This window comes from Xyrauchen texanus, chromosome 2 (genome assembly GCF_025860055.1).
Source record: "Xyrauchen texanus isolate HMW12.3.18 chromosome 2, RBS_HiC_50CHRs, whole genome shotgun sequence".
NCBI lineage: Eukaryota > Metazoa > Chordata > Actinopteri > Cypriniformes > Catostomidae > Xyrauchen > Xyrauchen texanus.
In genome coordinates this window covers 41,181,913-41,202,546 of record NC_068277.1, presented here as the reverse complement: position 1 = coordinate 41,202,546, position 20,634 = coordinate 41,181,913, and the positions used below count along the sequence as shown (strand labels likewise).

Genomic DNA, 20,634 nt, shown 5'->3' with positions numbered 1-20,634 from the left:
TATTTTATTTATTCTTGTAATATTCATTTCTTTAGTAGCGATGGACTGAAAAACAAAAAACTGTTCCGATTAGGTGGCAAACCTGGGATACTCAATTTTCATATTAGCATTTAAACAAAGAGGTGATACACATAATATGTTAACTAGAGATATATAGACTCTGAAATAAACTGATAACAGGTGCAGAATTAAATACAACTACATAAAATTAAGAAAAACACGTTTACTACATCAATGATTTCAAAGAATGCAACAGCATCTATCTTCACTCTGTCAACATATACATCACTCCTTTCATTATTGCCCACATGCAGAAATACTGACCTACATTACAATGGTTCATTTGATCTTACTGTACATCTCTTATTGTATATTGACCTTATGGTTTACAGTTATAGATCATGATGAGGCATTCAATTCTCTAGACAAAGCCAGGTTGTGTCCTGGTAGAAGAAAATAAATTATTTAAGTACTATATCATATCTTTTCAGTCAAAAACAAATCTATGTTAGCAAGGCTGTGCCATGTATGACAGAGTCTGTGTAATACTGACAGAAGTGTGCGGTGGTTTAGCTGACAGAGCACGGGTCATCTTTACTGGGCTTCACCTCTCCCTGCAGCAGCTGGATAATTACGGCCTTAGTCATGTAACTGGATGTGCCTTGTTTCCCCAAGGCCGGTGTGTTGTAGAAGGCCTCCATGTCATCCTGTAAAGTGTGTTATTTCTTTTTAGTAACATCACTGCAAAATGCAGAAGCAAGCATAAATGGTTTTTGTAATATATGGCTGTAATGTTTAAAATAGATCATAAAAAGAAAAGAAAAAGAAAATATACAGTATATGGGTTGTTGATATGAAATGCCAATGGACAGTTGACATGTCCTGCAGTGTCATGCTATACTCCATCTAAAACTATTTTAACACATATCAATATTTTTATATAAAATGATTATATAATTTAAAATAATGATATTTAAATAATTATAAATATATACAATAAATATAATTCAGACTAAAAATCTGGGTCACTTGATATAACACCTGACTTTAGAAGGCCATATATTGTTTATTTCCATATAATTGAACATATTTTTGGCCTACAGTTAACAGCAATCCCTTTTGCAATTGAATTTGTCAATCTGTCTGAGGTAGACTTAGACCTTTGTGGTTTGATTGGACTGAATGAATGCTAATACCCTAGCATCGATGTGGCGCAGCACTGCCTAGGAAGCCTGTCAGAAACCAGTTCAGTCATTGACTGACAGGTCAGTGAGGCAACAAGGCAGCTACCTTTGGATTCGGATGAAGCCAGTGATAATTTTACCGTTTTTTATTTAATCATAGTTTTAGCCTTTTGACGATAATGTCTTATAAAATTAGTCAATATTTCATAAATTTTAGACAGTTTTACTCAGACTAAAATGGCTTATAACTTTTGTCAATGATAATGTGTAAAATGACAAAAACATGTGTCAAACTGTAACAGACCACATTATTCAAATATTTAGAAAAATGCAAAAACATTTTCTTAATTTCAACATGTATAAAACATATAAAGTTAGGCTACATACAAAATTCTGTCCAACTGTCCTTGTGAAAACCTGATCTCCTGAAATAATAGCACATAATGAATATAATAAAGAATTAGCTTCTCGTTAGAAATTAGACTACTGTTTTATGAATTCTTCATGCTTTAGAGACCAGTTTAGGATATTGCTTTGCATGTAGGTTTTTCTTTTTTTTTATGGAAACAGCTTATTCACAACACAAGTTACACAATGCAAGATAGACATGATATGACTAGCGCGTAGCTTAAAGTTAGCCTGTTCATTCATATGCTTCATTGTCTGTGCAGATGTAAGTTGCAATTTTACAAATATGTTGTGGTTATTGTGATTAATTTAATGTATAAATAGAATGCATTTGTGTGAGGTAAGTATCCCGTTTTAAAGCAGTTTATTTTGCCTGTGTTCAGCGTGTTCAATTCACGCTGCTCAAGCAGGGAAATCCCCAACACACTGGATATTTAGATTGGTTGAATCCATATCTAATATATTTTTATATAAACAGATGTTTCTCTAGATGTTTATTCATCCGTTTATATCTTGAACTGTTAATATCTTGCAGTGTTGCTGGATTTCTGCTTACTGCCCCCTGCTGAAAACATGAAGTGGTACTTAAGCTTGAACTACTCCAATGGTTGGAATATTCCTTACAAGATTCGAGGTGCATAATTTATAGCATAAATTGTTTTAACGCACTATTTTTTATAAAATTAATCACACTGAATTAACACGTTAGATGGATAGGCCAAACATTTGATTTCCGTGATTAAGCTAGAAAGCTTTGTCATTTTATTTCTTTAGGATTACAGATTGTAGTGCCCACACCTGCTTCTCAGTGCCCTCCAGTCTGCTGCGGTCTTTCTGAAAGTCTGCAAAGGCATCATTAACAAGTTGGTCCAAATCCACTGTCTCCTGAAACTCCAGCTCTGGGTTTCTTTCCAGCACAATTGACACCACCATCAACAGCTGGTAATCAAAGATACAGACAATGGGTCAATCGCAGACAATGGGGCTTATAAAAATTCAGATTACAAATTCATGAGTAGTAAATAGAAGATGGCAGCAACAGGACATAGTAATACAGATTGTCTCTAACCTCAACAATGATCTGCCTGTACTCAGGCAATACTATGTTCTTCATTGTGTCCTCCACCAACAGAGAAAAATTCATCTCATACATGGTCATATCTGATAGAGTAGGTTGCTGCAAAACAGTGAGTGGTAGATGCAGTCATTTTAAAATAATTATTTAAAAATGATAATTTAATGACTGTAATGAAATATAGAGGCTATATTCAACCAGAAGTATCATTCCATAAAAATACTACACTTATTTTGTTCCAAATAAATGTATTTAGAGAAAGCTACCTGAGGGAGATGATGTCCTCCAATCGTAATACCATTAGGTGTTCTCTCCAGGATTTGCCAAACACGGTCATAGAAGCCAAGAGGGGTACGGTTGAGTGAGCCATCGATCTGGCGTCTACTGAGCCAAGACCTAAGGAAGTTTAGAAAGATTGAAATAAATTCTTCAAACAGTTGCAATGGTGCTCTGTAGAAGGACTCATATGTGAGCTTTTACATACATAAGGTGAAGGCATCACATCTTGGCAATATGAAACATGGAACAATAACTTAATCAAATAATTAGGGGTATATTATCAGAAGATTACAAGATCTTAATTAATAATAAAACTCAGTCCCACTACGAAAAACAAGGCTTAATAAAACGATGCTAAACGATATACTATTGTTTTTATTGGAAACAGCAGGATATTCATATTTGCCAGGTATCTACAATAACAGACATATGGTGGGCATCCAGCACCTGCCAGTCTGCTGAGGCTGGAGGACATCCAGTAGTAGCTGTTTGACATCACTAGGGGACATCTGGTAGATGTCCTGGGTGGGCATTTCCCCGGCACGGATCTTTAACTCATGCTTCATGGCCTGAATAATCCACCTGATTCAAATGTGGATAGACAAATAAATAGCTAAATGTTATCTGGGTTAATAATAGATTTTAATTATCTGTGCAGAACCTAATGTCTATTATATATTCATTGTCTAATGATGTGAGCATACTGTATTATTTAGGAATATGCTGTGAAACTCAATACTGCAAGGGGGCTTAATCTTATAGTAGAGGGGATGGCATACCCCACACGGATCTTGAGCATGCCACTGAATAGCTCAGGGTTGTTGGAGATGATCCAGCCGATGTGAATGACAAGCTCCTGCTGTAGAACGGCCTCTCGCTCACCGTGGGGGCTGCACTTGCTGTATATAATGTCCTTAATGACTCCTGGAGACAGGGGGTTGGAGATCACGATTTCCTCATGCCCAAACAGTCCAAGAGTCACCTAGTAATATAGAATTGTGCTCAGTTTGCATTGCAGTGATAGATTTGACAGAGATGCATTTTCTGTTATTCTATCTTTAGCTTAATTCTTTGAAGGGTTCTTGTTAATGTACTGCAATGACAGAAAGCAGCATGTAATGACTCAAACCAGTTTCATTTTAAAATAGATAGTTATAAGCACAAATAGCGTTATACTTATACATATAAACTTTGCAGTACATTGCACAATACTTACATTTTAAATCTTTCTTTTAGTCAATTTAACAACTCTGACATTCTATGAATGTCAATATGTAAAGTAAACTTCTTAAATATTATATTAAAGCTCTGAAGTTTAGGATAGATTTGAATTCCCTCCAGTAAAGCTCTCCTTTTCAAGAAAATCTCTGAAGTACATTATATGAATGAAGCTGATAATATCGCCTTAAGTCCATAAGGACTTTTTTTTTCCTATCAAACATTACAGGTCTGCAAAGATAACAACACTGATACATTTACCCCCAAAAGTATTGTGACACTTAGCCACACTTAAAAAGATGAGAATGTCACTGCATTAGATAACACATTTTCAAACCAGTGGCATTTATTGAAAAGGAAGATACACTTATCAATGACAACATTTTACAAAACTAAGTTTGTTAGGTTTTAAATGATAAAATAATTTATATAATAATAATGATATAAAACATTAAGAGAAAAAGTATATGGACACTTCCTGGTTGTAAAACTCAGCGGAACATGTCCATATTTAATGTAATGAACTACAATGTCATAAAAAGGCAAAACGCAGTAACTGCACATTGTCAAAATTGAGTTCAGTCATGACAACTCAGAAAGATTTAGCATGTTAATGTGGGTGTGACATATTGGAAAGATTTTGTTCCTGGTGGACTAAATCTGCTACGCTGCTTCTGCTGCAGAGCAAGTATGAAGATTTGCTACTACTAGAACATACTCAGACATGCTGAGATAAGCATGTGGACATGCTACTGCACAATTAGACAAAACACAAGAGATTCTGCATCAAGCATGTAGGACATGCTGCTGCACAATTAGACATGCATACAATACCCTAACAAAGCTGGAAAGCTGCACAAACGCATAACAAAACCACGCAGATCTACCACCAAAACTTGTGTACTGCTGCTACTCCGAATAGCATCAAATGTTGCCAGCTTGGCCAAATGGCATAAAGCTAATGAATCTTTATGTATGCCAGGGCCAGCATGGCTGAATGGCTTAAATGGCTAATGGCCTGACTAATAATGTGTACCTGAACCAGGAAAGCCTAGAACTTATTTAACTAGTGACCTAGCTATGCATGGATTTATTCAAACTAACGACCTTAGATATCAATATGTGCCAGGCCAGATTTGGCTCATGCTTACATTGGTAATTTAAATGTTAGACAAAGAACATAATAGATTGTGCCAAGTAGAGTTTTATGCCTGAACTTAGTCATTTATGACAAAAATTTGATCTCTTAGACCAGAGGTTCCCAACCTTTTTTCCTTGAAGCAGTACCTTATTACATATAAGAAAGTCTGCAATAGATAGATATTTATCTAGATGTAATTTACTCAGTGCCATCACTTCTTTCTACATGCTTTGTGGCAAAACATGCAGATAGTAACAGTATGTGAAGCACAGCTTAATGGTATACAGTACAGCTCTCACTAAATACCATATTATTTTTATTCAATATGACATTTATTTGTTTATTTATAGGATTGTCATCATAAAATCCTGCAATTTAATAAGTGTAAGAGTAGCTGATGAGAATGCACATGACACTCTTCACTTGAATTGTTCATTATTAAAAAATAAATAATAATAAATATATATATGTAAATTTATTATGTACACGTTAAGCCATTGCACAACTGATGTATACTTAAATGAAATCTGAATTTTAATCCGCTATTATCTTGACCATGGCAATGTTAGCTGCGCACATAACAGACACGGGATCTGTGCGGTACAGAAATTGCGCTCCCTGTTCATTTCACAGGATCAAGATGAAACCTGTTTGGCATACAAGTGCGTATCGGGCTGCCTACTGGAAAGAACCACCACTTAAAATATTTCATATTTCGGCAGTTAAAAACATTAAATTAGGACATAATTTGGGCATAAATTGTTAGTAGCGTTATGATGTTATCAGTTATGATATCGAGTTTTAAAATCAAATACATTTTTTTTTTCATGTGTATTAATTTAATTTCACATTAATGTGTCAATAAAGGGTGTTCTACGCATTATCTGTATAAATCACTTGAATGATTAATTTGCATCTAGACTTATTATGCGCATTATTGCATATTCATGTCGGGGAAACACTCAAAAATTGCCAAGACGTACTATTTTTAGAATCTGAAAGATGCAATGTTTAAAAGACAACATTAGTAAATCAGCTCGGACCTTTTTTTTATATATATATACACGCAAACCTTTAGTAAATCGGGGCCTTTATGTATCTTTGGTCCCTTCAAAGCATGAGGTTTCGTGCCCCACGTTTCGAACTCTGGCACACCCTTAAGGAGAACTGAGTAAGAAAATTTGATAATCCACATTTGGTTGGACAATCAAAACATTTTGAAGCCCCTTTTCCGAGTTTAAGTGTCAGCACAGTTACTGCGTTTTGGGGCCAGTTGGTTAAAGTGCAAAAATGGCTAAGAAATGCAAAGTTACATTTGGGAAAAGGTCTAATATAATTTGTTTGCACACAGAACTTGGTTTGATCTAATGCAATTCAATTCATGCATTTGTACATACTTTATGGGGACACTGTATGTGATGGCTTGCTTTGCACGATTTACTGTTGTATTCTAGCAGATATACCAACCTATATTCACAGACGATATTTCTCAGCTATGGCAATAATAATGTATTTAACCAAATACACATCAAGCAGGGAGCACACAAAGAAGGGCTCGGCTTCTTTGAATTATAAAAGCAAAGACTTTAATTCTACATGCAGGTCAGCCGAGACTGTTCTTGTATGCAAGGAATGACCCATTTTCAAACCAAAATGTACTCATTTATCTTACCCATAACATTAGGCCCCTAGGACACAATTTATATGCAGATTTACTGCTAGTGCTCTACTGTGATGAATTACTTCACAACCACCAAGGGCTAAACAGACTTATGTTGGGAAGCTATAGCAGTTCATTAAACAAACACTCCACACCACGTTATGTCTGTCTAAACACAAAGAAAATAAAATGTAAAAGAACACTAATGTTAAGTACAATGCATGGGATGGTTGCAACAATACTGGGTAAAAGCGACTTTACAAAATAAACACCTTAGTGACATTTGGATGTTTAGGGCAGCAGGTTAGCTTTGATAGTGGTGATGCTGTTAGCTATTAGATTCTTATTATGACGGAAGAGGACTCCATCATGACTTCTCTATACATTTGATAGACATTTATGACAAATTTTGGCTTATTGATTATCAGTGAACATTAAAATGTTTGTAGGAAATCCCTGACTGAAATTTGTATTTTGATGTCAATTGTTTGATCATATCTTAGATGTTTGGGCCCCTGTTCCTGTTGTCCACTTACCTGCTTGCCATGCACTAAAACACTAGTAATGCTCGGGGCGAGGCTGTCCACTAGTTTAGTTAAGAGACTGGCAGCAAGGCGCACAACGGACCTGATGAACACAGCACAATACAATACAACACAACACAACAGAGATATTCTCATTCATCGCAAAGGAGCCAAACATAAATTGGAATTACAGTATAAAATCAAATATACAGTACTGTGCAAAAGTTTTAGGCACTTGTGAAACATGTTGCATAGTGAGGATGACATAACTAGTTTTCATTTATCAATTAATGTCATACAAATTCCAGTAAACATACAAAAGGTAAATCAATATTAAGTGTGACCACATTTGCCTTCAAAACAGCCGCAATTCTCCTAGGATCACCTGGACACAGATTGACTTGGTTTTTGGAAGATAGGATGTTCAAAGCTTCTTGGAGAATTCACCACATTTCTTCTGGTGGGGGGTATGTGGAGGCCATGCCATCTGTTGCAGGGCTCCCTGTTCTTCTATACTATTTGCTAAAGGTTTGGGAGTCTAAAATGTATATTTCCTATTGACACAAATGTTTGTATGAAACATCTTATGCAAGACTTTTGCACATACTTTGTGTGTGTGTGTGTGTGTATACACACAGTATATACTGTATATTTAATTTGCTGCCTCATGAGAAATGATAATCTGATAAAACTCACAAATACCAATATTAGCATAAAAGTTTTGTTATAAGAACTCTGTGAACCCCCCCAAAAAACTTATGTGAACTTTTGCCATCACAAATTATGTTTTAGTTCCAATGCCACCTGTTAAAATTAAACACCCTCTAAACCTAAAATTTAGAGTCTAATCTAAATTTAATGCAGCAATATGCTTATTTGAATAACTGAGGAAGGTTTGTCCCTCTGGGCTGTAAAATCCTATCAGGAGACCTCACTATCAGGGGAGCTAAGTGACATGAAGTTGCATTGGGCATTCAGACCCTGTTGTTGCCATTAATCTTGTACTGATGTAATGCATTCTACACTACTTTATTGTCATGGCCTATGCAGAAGTGTTTTTATTTTAGTATTTTAATGTTCACCAATTTGATATTTATCTGATGGATTCCTTTTAGGAAGTAATATAACTTATGTTATGGACAAGTTGTACTTTTGCAGACATAACGAAATTTAGCTCAGACAAACAAATGGACTGAAGCATTCTTTTATGACTTCATATATTTAAAACACCAGATTTAAATTGGACATCAGTCTGTGTTATGGGGGATAAAATAAAAAATAAAAAATCCATATACAAAACGAAATTGCCACAGGTGCAAAATGACCATTTTGCCAACAGCTTGACTAAGCGAATGTCAGCAATGAGCTTAAGAAGAAAAAAAAAAACAAACAAAAAAACTGCAACAATGGATGAGTGCTGCGTGCCCATGAGTTAACATCCTTCGGCAGAGTGTCAACAGTTATAACACACATGCAGAGGTTGTATACCCCGCTAACCAATTACCTGCTTGCCTTGGACCAACATAGAAGTAATATGAGGAGCTATAGAACCGGAAAACACCTGGATGATGGCAGCAGCACAACGCACCGCCAGCCTAATGAGGTTTGCGTGTTTAAAAATATATGTGCACATTGTTTTCAGTGGTGCATAAAATTAGAAAAGGACAAATACAAAGAACAGGCAAAACAAGGAAAGCCATTACTACAAGCACAATCTGATCATTGTTATCCCACTAAGATGACCTAATCGAGAATATAAATTAAACTCCATTATAAAATTTGAATAAATGCTTTTACAGAGAGTGTCAAAAAAAACTTACCACATCTTCCTGCTGCCAGCTCTTCTGTAAATTCTCTCCACATCATCCTTGAGGTTTTCTGGGCATAAAGAAGGTTAAGACTTGTTAATAATGGCACATAAACCATATGAAAAAAAAAAAACAACTTCCATAATTAGTATTGTGTAAGAGACATTATACAACAGTTAGTTCCAGTCCTCAAATCGGATTGGACGAGAGACATTCTAAGAGTGCTTACAGCTCACACCATCAGCACTGGGATGCTTTACTGTTTGTATCACTTTGCTTGTGTTTGTGCCATTTCAAACGAACTGTTAAGAGCAGTCTAGGTGTGTGCATTTTCATTAATTCTAGTGACATTAAATAGAAGACCATCTTGTGTGTGCTATCAGGGAGTTGAGTCTGTGTGAGTCAAACACACGCAGATTTCTTTATGTCATCCGTAATTGTCTTACACTCCATGTTCGCTTGAATTACTTCTACACTATAGCTGAGAAATAGAGTTAAACTTGCAGCTTCAGCATTACTGCCAATCAGGGCACCTACCTGATACAAGTTTCCGAGTTGGGAGAAGACGTAAACTTTCAACATGGCAGAGGTGGTGTCAAAATAACAGTTCCTCAAGAAATATTCAAGAATGAACCTGGCGTCCTCCATGTTTTCTCTCCGACAACAAAACAGTTGAACATGAGTGAAATACTTGTAGAATAATTCCGATAGCACGTATGGCAGCATCACTCCATGGGCTTGGGTGAATCTTTCGACCTAGCAACAGCGGAATCCTGAATCCGTGGTGTAAGAAAGTAGTTCCATACACAAGAGTGTTTTTTGAGCTAGTGTTTTTTTAACCCTACTTATTTATATACTTGTTTGATGAACTTTTGTATAAAAGCAATATCACAATTGCAATCGTGCTGTATTATCCATCTATCAGCATGGCTGTGATTACCTGCTGAATCACAGCCATGCTGAGAGCTGGACATACAGCACTCTTGCTCTTGTGATATTTCTTTAACATCCCAAAGACACGTGGAATGCAAGCTATGACTCAAGAAACATGGAATCACATAAAACCAAACATTGTAAGTAATCTCTCCGCGGCTTGTTGAATTGGCCCATTTAAGAGTGCGAACAGTCTTGAGCACCAAGATGAACTGTAACTACTGGAATTAGACTGTTAAATGACAGACCATGACAAGGGTGTGAACTAGCATTTCCAAGCCCAACTGCTTATCCATGAAGTGCTAAATGGATTACAGCTGTGGACATTTCATTCAGACGAGTCCTTGATTGCTTAGAGCGACATGCTCACCGAATGACTTTGCAAAAAATATTCCCATCCAAGTTCTGACAGTTTCAGAAATTTGGGGTTTCAGTACTGCTGTCTGACTACTGCTACAATGCAGTCTAATGAAGAATAGGAGCATAGCAACTGATGTGTGATATATGTTTATATATGTGTGTGTGTGTGTGTGTGTGTGTGTGTGTGTGTGTGTGTGTGTGTGTGTGTGTGTGTGTGTGTGTGTGTGTGTGTAAGAGAGTAAGAACGAGAGATACTTTCAGTTAAAAGTAAGTCTACCCAAGTCTATATGATATGCAACATACACATGTCATTATTTAGTGTCTCCAAGTAACGATTGTACTATCAAAAATACCTTGGGTTCTTTCCAAAGAATGAGTAATCCACAAATTCCGTCTTTTGTTTGGATGTGTATTTTATAGTCTGATAAGAGACTCTAGTTGATGTTGTATAGCCTGTCTTGGCTTTTACACAAGATCTCACCCGGCTCAATCTGACAATCATACAATCTGTTAAGCAACAGCTGTAAAGGACGAAAACAATTGCTCAATGTGCATCTAGCTTCATACATTGAATCACTAAACCATTAAGGCCCAGATATACTTCCTTTTTCCATGTTCCAGATTGGATTGCGCCCGGTCAACCACGTTGCCTTTCAAAGTAAACTCTTTTGACCGCAAGAGAATAAGAAATGCGTTCTGAGCATTTGCTCTTTACAATAAATATAAATGCATATTGTACCCATCATGATACTAAACTACACACGTACCGTTTTTGTTGAAGAAGTCAGGGCCTTCTTTTTTCAAGAGAACACTGGCCAGTTGGGCTTGACTGGCCAAGCAGTCACAGTCCTGATAACAGAACACATCACAGAATTGTATACAGTACATATCATTTAACATGCCAACAATGGCAAGGTCATTGGCTTGATTACCTGAAAACACACATATTGATATAATTCATACCTTTAATTCACAGTAAATGTCAAAAAATTTCAAATAAATAGATTTAAATGTAAACTGGCAGGTTTGTTAAGCTCACATTGAATTTTTGTAGTATCTCATATGTGGATTTATGGAACCATTCATCGATTTCAATCTCGGGCTGCTGCTCTAGGTCAGAGGCATTTGGCGTGCTGGTCTGACGCTTCACCTTAGAGTGCTTGGGCATCTCCATCTCCTCAAAGCTCTTAAACTCAGGGATCCTAGACAATGTCCATTTAGAAAACAGTTAGGAACTTAGTATTGCAAAAGTAAATGTCATGCTTAAGAATCTGTGGAGTCTATTTATTTCTATTGCCCTGCTCAAGTGAATCACATTGAGCATTAATGTGTAAAAAAATGTATCGATTAGAAAGAAAAGAGTAAATGGAGGTTCATTCTTACTCGGCTTCATTGACACGTAGGAAATCCAGTTGCTCTACCACAGCGCCTGATATCAGGGTCTATAAAAGGAAGGGAAAAGGAACAGAGGGAACTCACAGGCACACTTTTTTATTGAATTGTATTGAGTGAAAAAAGGGTTTGTCATTTAAGACAATAAGATGCATTTCATATAAATCCTCTATTTCTCATAAGTAGCAGCACACCTGAAGTCTATCAGCATGAACTTTAACTCCTCCAATGTTTCCCTTCTTAAAAGATGCCAGCATGTCCAGAACGGGGTTGAAGCGGCTCCCCCTAGCAAGCAAGTTATGCCATTAAAAATACAATTCAAATAGAATCAGGTTCTTTCAGATGGTGTGGATAAACTCATACTTAATGTTGTCCTCTCTGATAAGGGCCAGGAAGAGAGGTCGACCTTGCATCTTCCAGCACTGCTTAATAAACTGCAAAGCATTCTGAAAATCACAAATGTAAACAATCACAAACACTACAATGTGAATAGTTGTATGAATACACATACACTACAGGCAGCTGGAGAAAGTTTGGCAACGTAGTAACGTAGAGGCTGAGACTACTGATTTATGAGAAAGAATTTTGTATATTACCTATATTCTGTCCTACTTTTTTCTTTCTTAAAATTACTTTGTCTGAGGGACCAGCGAGGTGTGATATTGCCCAACTCACCTTGATATCATCAATCAAAAGCATGACATCCTGGGACAAGTAGAAGTCGCTGAGATCGAAGACGATTGGATAGCAGACTACTGTCTTTCCAAGGATTCGATAAATCTGAAAGGGGAGAAAAAAAAACCTTAAATGAAACAATACTGTCATTAATGACTGTAATCTGAAGAGTCTAGACATATAATCTACCTCAAACAGGAGATAAAACATGCCATCAATTCTGAACAAACCGACAGAGAGACACAGACATAAACATATGTGTGGGGGTTCTGTAGTACAAGTACTCCCCCATCCTCCCAAATAGTACAAATAGTTTTACATTAAATACATAGGTTTATTACTCTGCAAACCTAAAAGGTTAGTTTCCTACAAAGGCAACATTTTAGAACATCATAGGAACACTCCCAACATTAAAGCTGTTCCAAAAGGTAGGCAGAATGATTACGCTAACTTTTAAGATAGCATTCAGTGACTACTACCCCTGGAGTCACAAGCTCTAATCCAGGGTGTGTTGAGTGACTCCAGCCAGATCTCCTAAGCAACCAAATTGGCCCGGTTGCTAGGGAGGGTAGAGTCACATGGAGTAACCTCCTCATGGTCGCTATAATGTGGTTGTCGTTCTCAGTGGGGCACGTTGTGAATGGATGCCGCGGAGAATAGCATGAAGCCTCCACATGCGCTATATCTCCACAGTAAAGCGCTCAACAAGCCACGTGATAAGATGCGCGGATTGACGGTCTCAGACGCGGAGTCAACTGAGATTCATCCTCCGCCACCCGGATTGAGGTGAGTCACTACGCCACCACGAGGACTTAGAGCGCATCGTGAATTGGGCATTCCAAATTCCAAAAAGAAAAAAATCGAATTAAATAGCATTCAGTGAAAAAATACATCCAAATGGTAGACAAATTCTTAGAAATGATAATTCTAACCATAATTTATTCAATACCAAGAAAATCTTGTTAAAAAAGGTAAATTTTAACCAATATTTCTCAGTGTTAGCTTATCAACATAACAATGCCAAACTCTATTGTTTGAATGTTAAGTCTACTAAAGCACTTTGTATGAAAAATTTTATAGCCAAATACATCACTTATGAGGTTCCATTCAGTAAGGATGCTGCCTATGTACGTAGGCAGTAGAGACAGCAACGGAGCTTACTACATTTTGGAAGTCATACACTTCATCATCTAAATGTTGTACAAGTTTGTATCTTGTTAAAGTTGAGTTGAACTTAGAGGCACAGAATGACTAAAGATGAGGATAAACCACAAAGAAGTGTAATGAACATGCACTGAAGCAAATGAGAGCAAAACAAAACCTTGTTTACCTTACAAGTGCCAATGCAGCCAACAGGCCTATCTGGTCTCCCACTCAAACCAAGCTTCTTATTGATGGCGAGGAAGCGATATGCCTGGAAACAAACAAACACACACACATACGCACACACACACATCAATGAAACAATACCTGTGTGTGTCCATTATGTTTGCAAGTGTATTACCCATGACATTATAATACAGAAACCATGTGGATTAAAGAAGTAATATTCTTCCAAAGCATGACCGATTATGGTAACCCTTTACAATACGGTTTTATTTGTTTCCCCTTGAAAGAGGGAAGTACACAATACACAATACTCCACAGATCCTTCCACACTCCATCAAGACTTCATAAGATAAATCAACGGAGTAAATAATTTTGTTGGAAATGTGTTTTCTATGCTGTAAATATTAATGTTGTCTCATACCTTTCTGGGTTCAGGTTATGGTTGTTTTAGATTAGCTGGTTTGGTTTTAAAATTTCCTTAAAATGTACAGTTCACCCACTAATTTATTTTTACAGTTATTTATTCACCCTCATGCCATCACAGATGTGTATGACTTTCTGTCTTCTAATGAACACTCTGTAGCTCCATCCAATGCAAGTGAATGGTGGCCAGAAATTTTAAGGTCCAAAAAGCATATAAAAGGCAGCATAAAAGTAATCCATATGACTCCAGCGGTTAAATCCATGTCTTCAGAAGTGATATGATAAGTGTGTGTGAGAAACAAATCAAACAAAAAAATCTTACTATAAATCTCCACTTTCACTTTCTTATTTGTTTTTGGCAATTCACATTCTTATGCATATTGCCACCTACTGGGCACAGAGAATTTAGAGTTAAAAAAAAAAAAACATTTAATATTGATCTGTTCCTCATCCACACATATCATATCGCTTCTGAAGGCATGGATTTAACCACTGGAGTCATATGGATTACTTCTCACTTGCATTGAAAGGACCTATAGGGCTGAAATTATTATAATATTTTTTTAAATATTTGTTTGTGAATAAAGAATGTCAAACACATCTAGGATGGAAAGAAGGTATGTAAATGATGAGAGAATTTGCAATTATGGGTGAACTATCCCTATTACACCTAAGTTATGTCTATTGGGAGATCGGTCCCAAATACCAAATGTTTAAAAAAATATATTTTCTGTCATTATGGTGGGTATTACAACAGCCAGTTGAATTATTTTAAACAACAAAAGCCCCAGAACTGAAAGACTGGGCCAGTGCAATGGAGAAAACTGCATCATATGAACATCTGTCAGTAGAGTAAATGGTGTTAGGGAGGAAAGGATATACCTCTGGAATGAGTTTTGGGTGCACATATAATGAAAGATTAGTCTGAATAGATGGATGCCACTCCAATGATCATGTGACTTTTTTTGTCTCGCATTTGTACTGCATTCTGTACTTTTGTTGTAGTTGTTCCTTTCGGAAAGAAGAAAGGCTAGGGCATTGCTATGCTGTAGGGTGCTGCTTGCATCTATGCTATTCTGGTCCCTATATATGGCTCGGGTCTCTCCTTAACTTTTCCAGTTTTATTGTCTGCCAGGCAAAAATCAATAGTTGTATTGCTTAAATAAGTACTAGCACACATCATGTCAAATGGTGTGGGACGAGTTACACACTGGAATTGAATCATTAGGGTTAGGGGTTTAGGGGATTAACAGCAGGCACCACTGATGATCCTCTAGTGCAGAGAGCACAAAGTCAGCATGTGCAGACACATTTCCGACATTAGATGGAGCTCTTTTCCTCTCTGCCCTCCTGCAGTTTGACAATCTCAGAGTACGACTCGAGTACAAAAGTGTACTCTACACAGCATGACAAAAGGAATAACAGGGAACAATAAGCCCCTGCTGAGGAGAACCCAACTCATATTGAAGTGAAACAGAGGAAAATAGCTGCTCATTTAGACCAAATCCAGTTGTCAAAAATGAACATTTTTGAGAGAGCACTGGGCTACAGAACTCTCTTACTCTCGGAGCAGATCTCTGTACCTTGGAAAATCTGTGTTCAGAATAGCAATGAGGGGAAGACACAACTGAATCGAAAGTGCCCTCCCTCTAATCAGGAGCTCAACATGCCTGACACGAAACCTGCAAATGTCACGCGTGTTAAGCCTGTAGCACATCAAGAAGGGCTGTGAAGCCAGTGTGCTTATGTTGAAACAAACCTCTTTAATACCCAGGTTTCTGCAATAAAGACTTTCACACTCATAATGCTTTCTGCAGCCTTACCGGCTGGATTATATATAACATGTCTACCTCTGTAACCTTCTATTATCTCGTCTAGTATTGCATATGAGTATTCAAGAATATCAGGTCAAAGGATTTGTAAAGGATGGAGGTGTTGATGTAAACATCTTCAGATACAGCTATTCCTCCTTGCTAAAAGAACCATGCCAGAAGTAATTCAAATGTTATCATTTGCCAAAAATATGGTATTGTGCCATTTACCATTAAAGGTGACTGCGGTTCGGCAGCTGATCAAAACATGAGTAGGCAGCCCTATGCAGAAAGCTCCAGCTGTCTCTAATAGGTCAGCCATTGAATAAGCATCCTTACAGAGAAATACAGAGGCTTACTCCGCAAACTGTCACTCTCTTCCTAATGCACTCTCAGTCTGGAGGTAGCACGCACACACACACACACACACACACACACACACACACACACACACACACCTGACCGCAGAAAGAACCGAATCAAGGGAAATAGATGGTGTTCTGTTTTTATGATTTCAAACTGTTTTGAACAGAACTGCAGTAAATTGTATGTTCCGGTGACAAAACCCAGCCACCCACTCACACACCCACAGACAGAAGAACAAACAGGCAAAACACTCTCACTTACTCTCTGTGTGCTCTGCTGAAAATGGGCATGAAAAATATTTTTAGAAAGATTCCTGTCTCTTACCAATATTCTAGTAATCTGATTTGTTTAAGATAATGCAATAAGCCACAAGAGGTTGTGCATTATAGTTATTTTACCATGGGTGGGGGGGTGTTCTAACAATGTTAAAATCACTGTTATGTGGCTTATTGCTTTAGTTTTGTTTTTGTGTGTGTTTAGTTTTAACGGCAGCAACAGCAATATGATAAAAGACAGCAATGTTCAATGAACAGTGAAATATCTTACAGCTAATTATTAGAATAAACAATTCGTCCACTAAGTAATGTAGTTAACTGTAGGCTTTTAGTGGTTGCAAAGCAATATAGTAAGCATTCATATAGATTGTGCAGTCGCAGATGTGTCAACTGTCATTCTAGTACAGCTTCATACAGGTCTAACCAAACAGAATTTAGAGTCGGAACTATTTGTTATATAATGAACTGTTTATAACTGTTATTTTTCAGAGGTTAGACACTGATATAGTGTGCCTATTATACAAATTTATTTTCACTAAGGAAGGACATTTATACACCTCACAAATATCTGAGAAAACATCAAATCTTTTTTTTTTTTTTTTTTTAAATGATTCAATCAATTCAATCCATGGTGTAAATCTTCAAGAGCATTGAATGATGATTCACTAGTTCATTGACTGACATGAGTAATATGTCAGTCGGTCCAGGTTAAGTGACCGCTTGATAAACCGATACAATGGTGTAATGGACAAACTGTCACAGACATTGATCGGTCTGGTAGATTTGCTGTTTTGTCAGTTTTAATGATTGATCATGTGAATGTCCAGTTATACCTTCACCAGTTCTTTCTGGGGCCAGATCTGAATGGGCTCCACCTGCTGCGGGGTTTGAGTTTGGATGCCATAGGTGTTTAGGAAGACCTGCAGTCTGCAAGACACAAGCGAAAAACTGGCTATTACTGTATTAGTGCATCATCAGGACAGTCTGTTAAAGGTAAAATAATAGTTTACAAACAGAGCCCATGCATTATCCTTTATTCTATCTCGTTTTCTTGAGATCACAACTTATTAAAAGGCTCTCTGGAATATATATTTTTTTTACATTTTCAGCTGTTTATAACAAAACCACACAAATTTAGTCATAAACAACAACAAAACACACACACACACACACACACACACACACACACACACACACACACACACACACACACACACACACACACACACACACACACACACACAAACACACACAAACACAGCTCAGCACATAATTTCGTACAAAAAACAAAGAAAAAATATCATGTTGGTTACTTAAGGCCTGTTCGTAAATATAAGCTTGGAAACTAGGCCTTTTGCATCTGGGTCCATGGTCATGTAACTGAAAATCATCTGGGAATTTGTACTCTTCAAAATGAAAAACATTTGTTTCTCTTGTATACTTGATTCAGATTGGTTAATTGGAACATTGTGCAGTGGATTATTTGTGTGTAATGTCTGCTAACTGTATATTTGACTGGTCAACTATACATATAATTAGTTGACAGGACGTCAACTAATTCTACATTTTGTGTATTATAATACAATATATCTCTGTTAAAAAGTTTGCTCTGCTTACACTGTAATATTTGAGAAACATTATTCCAGTTTTGCAGGGAAGGTGAATTGTTAAGTAGAACTTGCTGCTTTTTAAAAGTTTCTGATGGCTGAGTGGAAAAAGTAAAGGGAAATCCTGATTAAGGCTTGCGGTGCGAATGAGGGGAGAGGTAGGTTAAGTGCTTGGGTCAACAATGTTAAATGAACTGCAGAGTGGGACTGGCTGGGACCAGCTGGCCACACATCCTCTTTAACCCCCTCCTTTCACCAGAAAAGCTTTAAATTATGGTGCTTAAAGATGAAGGCTCCTTAACAGCCCAACAATTAATGTGCACAAATCAATTAGACCAGAGGAGAGAGAAATACATGAGAAATGTATTTACCTTTGACTCTCTGCTATCAGGGCCACATGGACTACCACATCATTCTCAATAGGGCCCTGGAGGAAACAAGCAAAGACAACTTATTGGAAAAATTGTGGTCTCAATGGAGCAGACTCAAATTATTATTATTATTCACACTGAAAAGAGATGAAGACTCAAGTCATATCAGTAGCTTAAAAAAATCTGTTTTTGTTCATGGCCAGCTTAACTTTATTTAAATACACTTTCGCTTGCAGAATAAATTAAAGGGATATTTAACCCAAAAATGAAAGTTTTCTGCCATCCCCGATGTGAATCACTTTGTTACTTCTGCTGAACACAAACAAAGATTTTTAGAAGAATAATTCAGCTCTGTAAGTCCTCACAATGCAAGTGAAAGGTGGCCAGAACTTTGAAGGTCCAAAAAGCACATAAAGGCAGCATAAAATTTATTCATACGACTCCAGTGGTTAAATCCATATCTTCTAAAGCAATATGATAGGTGTGGGTGAGAAATGGATCATCCTTTTTTACTATAAATTCTCCTCTATGCCCAGTAGGTGGCAATATGCAAAAAGAATGTGAATCGACAAAAACAAAAGGACAATGTGAAAGTGGAAATTAAAAAAAGGACTTCAATATTGATCTGTTTCTTACCCACACCTATCATATCACTTCTGAAGACATGGATTTAACCACTGGAGTCATATGGATTAGCTGTATGCTGCCTTTATGTGCTTTTTGGACCTTCAAAGTTCTGGCCACCTTTCACTTGCAATGTGAGGACTAACAGAGCTGAAATATTTTTCTAAAAATCTTTGTTTTCAGCAGAAGAAAATCATACACATCTGAGGTGGTATGAGGGTGAGTAAATGATGAGAGAAATGTCATTTTTGGGTGAACTATTCCTTTAATTATAGCTGACAGCAAAAAGCACATTATATAATGGTGTCTGTAACCAAAAACTACTGCTTTTGTGTGATTTTGCATCCATGCTTCTAGGTGTCGGTTTAAGGCTAGTAAAACTGCCACATCGCCAGCATAATCAAAAATTCACTGAGTGACCTTTAAGAGTGAAAGGAAAGTCAGAGTGGTTTGAGTCTAAATTATGAGAATCACTCCAACTGGATGTCAGAAGGGAACAAGGAAAAGGGAACTTTATTGACACGGAGAGGGAGAGAGAGCAGACAGACATGGAAGAAAGTGGATCAGAGCACTGATTCTTTATGCAAGCTCATTACAGCTGTTTGGGCTGGGTGATGCAGTAATTTCGCTGAGATAATGAGCTGCTGATTGCTGAAGGTTTAGGTTGGGTCATATCAATCAGTGGCTAAAGTCCTTTGTCTACACACAGAGGACATCAGCACAAACCCAGCATCCATTTAAACCTTCCAAAGCCTCCAAACGTCAAAACTAGAGGCGCATATAAAACAGCTAATATGTAAATGACACGTTGAGCGCTGTTGAGAAAAAGCATTATTACATGTCAAAGGTCAATCTGTCAGTCTCAATGAAGAATGGCAATATATTTGTGATGTAGGTTGCTTGTCTCTTTGAGTTTGTGTTTACCTCCCTGAAACAGGAGATAAGTGCTTTATGAACAGGGCAAATCACCAGCTTTGAGGTAAATGACACTGGCACAGCCATTTTGTGGGGGCAGCATGGTGAGTCATCACAAAAGCTGATCAACAGAGACTATACCTGGTAATTCTGCACAGTGTGAGGGCTGCAGAGGAGGCTGCTATTTTGTTCCGGTGGATGCGAGCAGGTTTAAATTGCTCTTAATGGTATGCATGGAAGGTAGTGGGTGTCTGAT

General features: G+C 37.2%; 1 protein-coding gene across 3 annotated transcripts in view; it reads right to left on the bottom strand.

Moving 5' to 3' along the window:
• Positions 1 to 20,634, bottom strand: part of phkb (phosphorylase kinase, beta) — an 89,384-nt gene continuing 68,750 nt past the window's right edge. For 2 of the 3 annotated variants that reach the window (XM_052149026.1, XM_052149009.1), the window contains 17 exons: positions 18,840 to 18,895; positions 17,695 to 17,788; positions 13,988 to 14,071; positions 12,658 to 12,762; positions 12,346 to 12,428; positions 12,177 to 12,267; positions 11,974 to 12,032; positions 11,630 to 11,792; positions 11,358 to 11,439; positions 9,310 to 9,367; positions 7,502 to 7,592; positions 3,726 to 3,928; positions 3,394 to 3,528; positions 2,934 to 3,063; positions 2,662 to 2,769; positions 2,391 to 2,531; positions 1 to 707 (listed from right to left, as the gene is read on the bottom strand). In XM_052149026.1, coding sequence (XP_052004986.1) covers positions 570 to 707; positions 2,391 to 2,531; positions 2,662 to 2,769; positions 2,934 to 3,063; positions 3,394 to 3,528; positions 3,726 to 3,928; positions 7,502 to 7,592; positions 9,310 to 9,367; positions 11,358 to 11,439; positions 11,630 to 11,792; positions 11,974 to 12,032; positions 12,177 to 12,267; positions 12,346 to 12,428; positions 12,658 to 12,762; positions 13,988 to 14,071; positions 17,695 to 17,788; positions 18,840 to 18,895 — 1,821 coding nt within the window. In that variant the 3' untranslated portion in view covers positions 1 to 569. Of the gene's footprint in view, positions 708 to 2,390; positions 2,532 to 2,661; positions 2,770 to 2,933; positions 3,064 to 3,393; positions 3,529 to 3,725; positions 3,929 to 7,501; positions 7,593 to 8,993; positions 9,085 to 9,309; positions 9,368 to 11,357; positions 11,440 to 11,629; positions 11,793 to 11,973; positions 12,033 to 12,176; positions 12,268 to 12,345; positions 12,429 to 12,657; positions 12,763 to 13,987; positions 14,072 to 17,694; positions 17,789 to 18,839; positions 18,896 to 20,634 lie in introns of all 3 variants that reach the window. The other variant, XM_052149016.1, reaches the window with a different exon arrangement.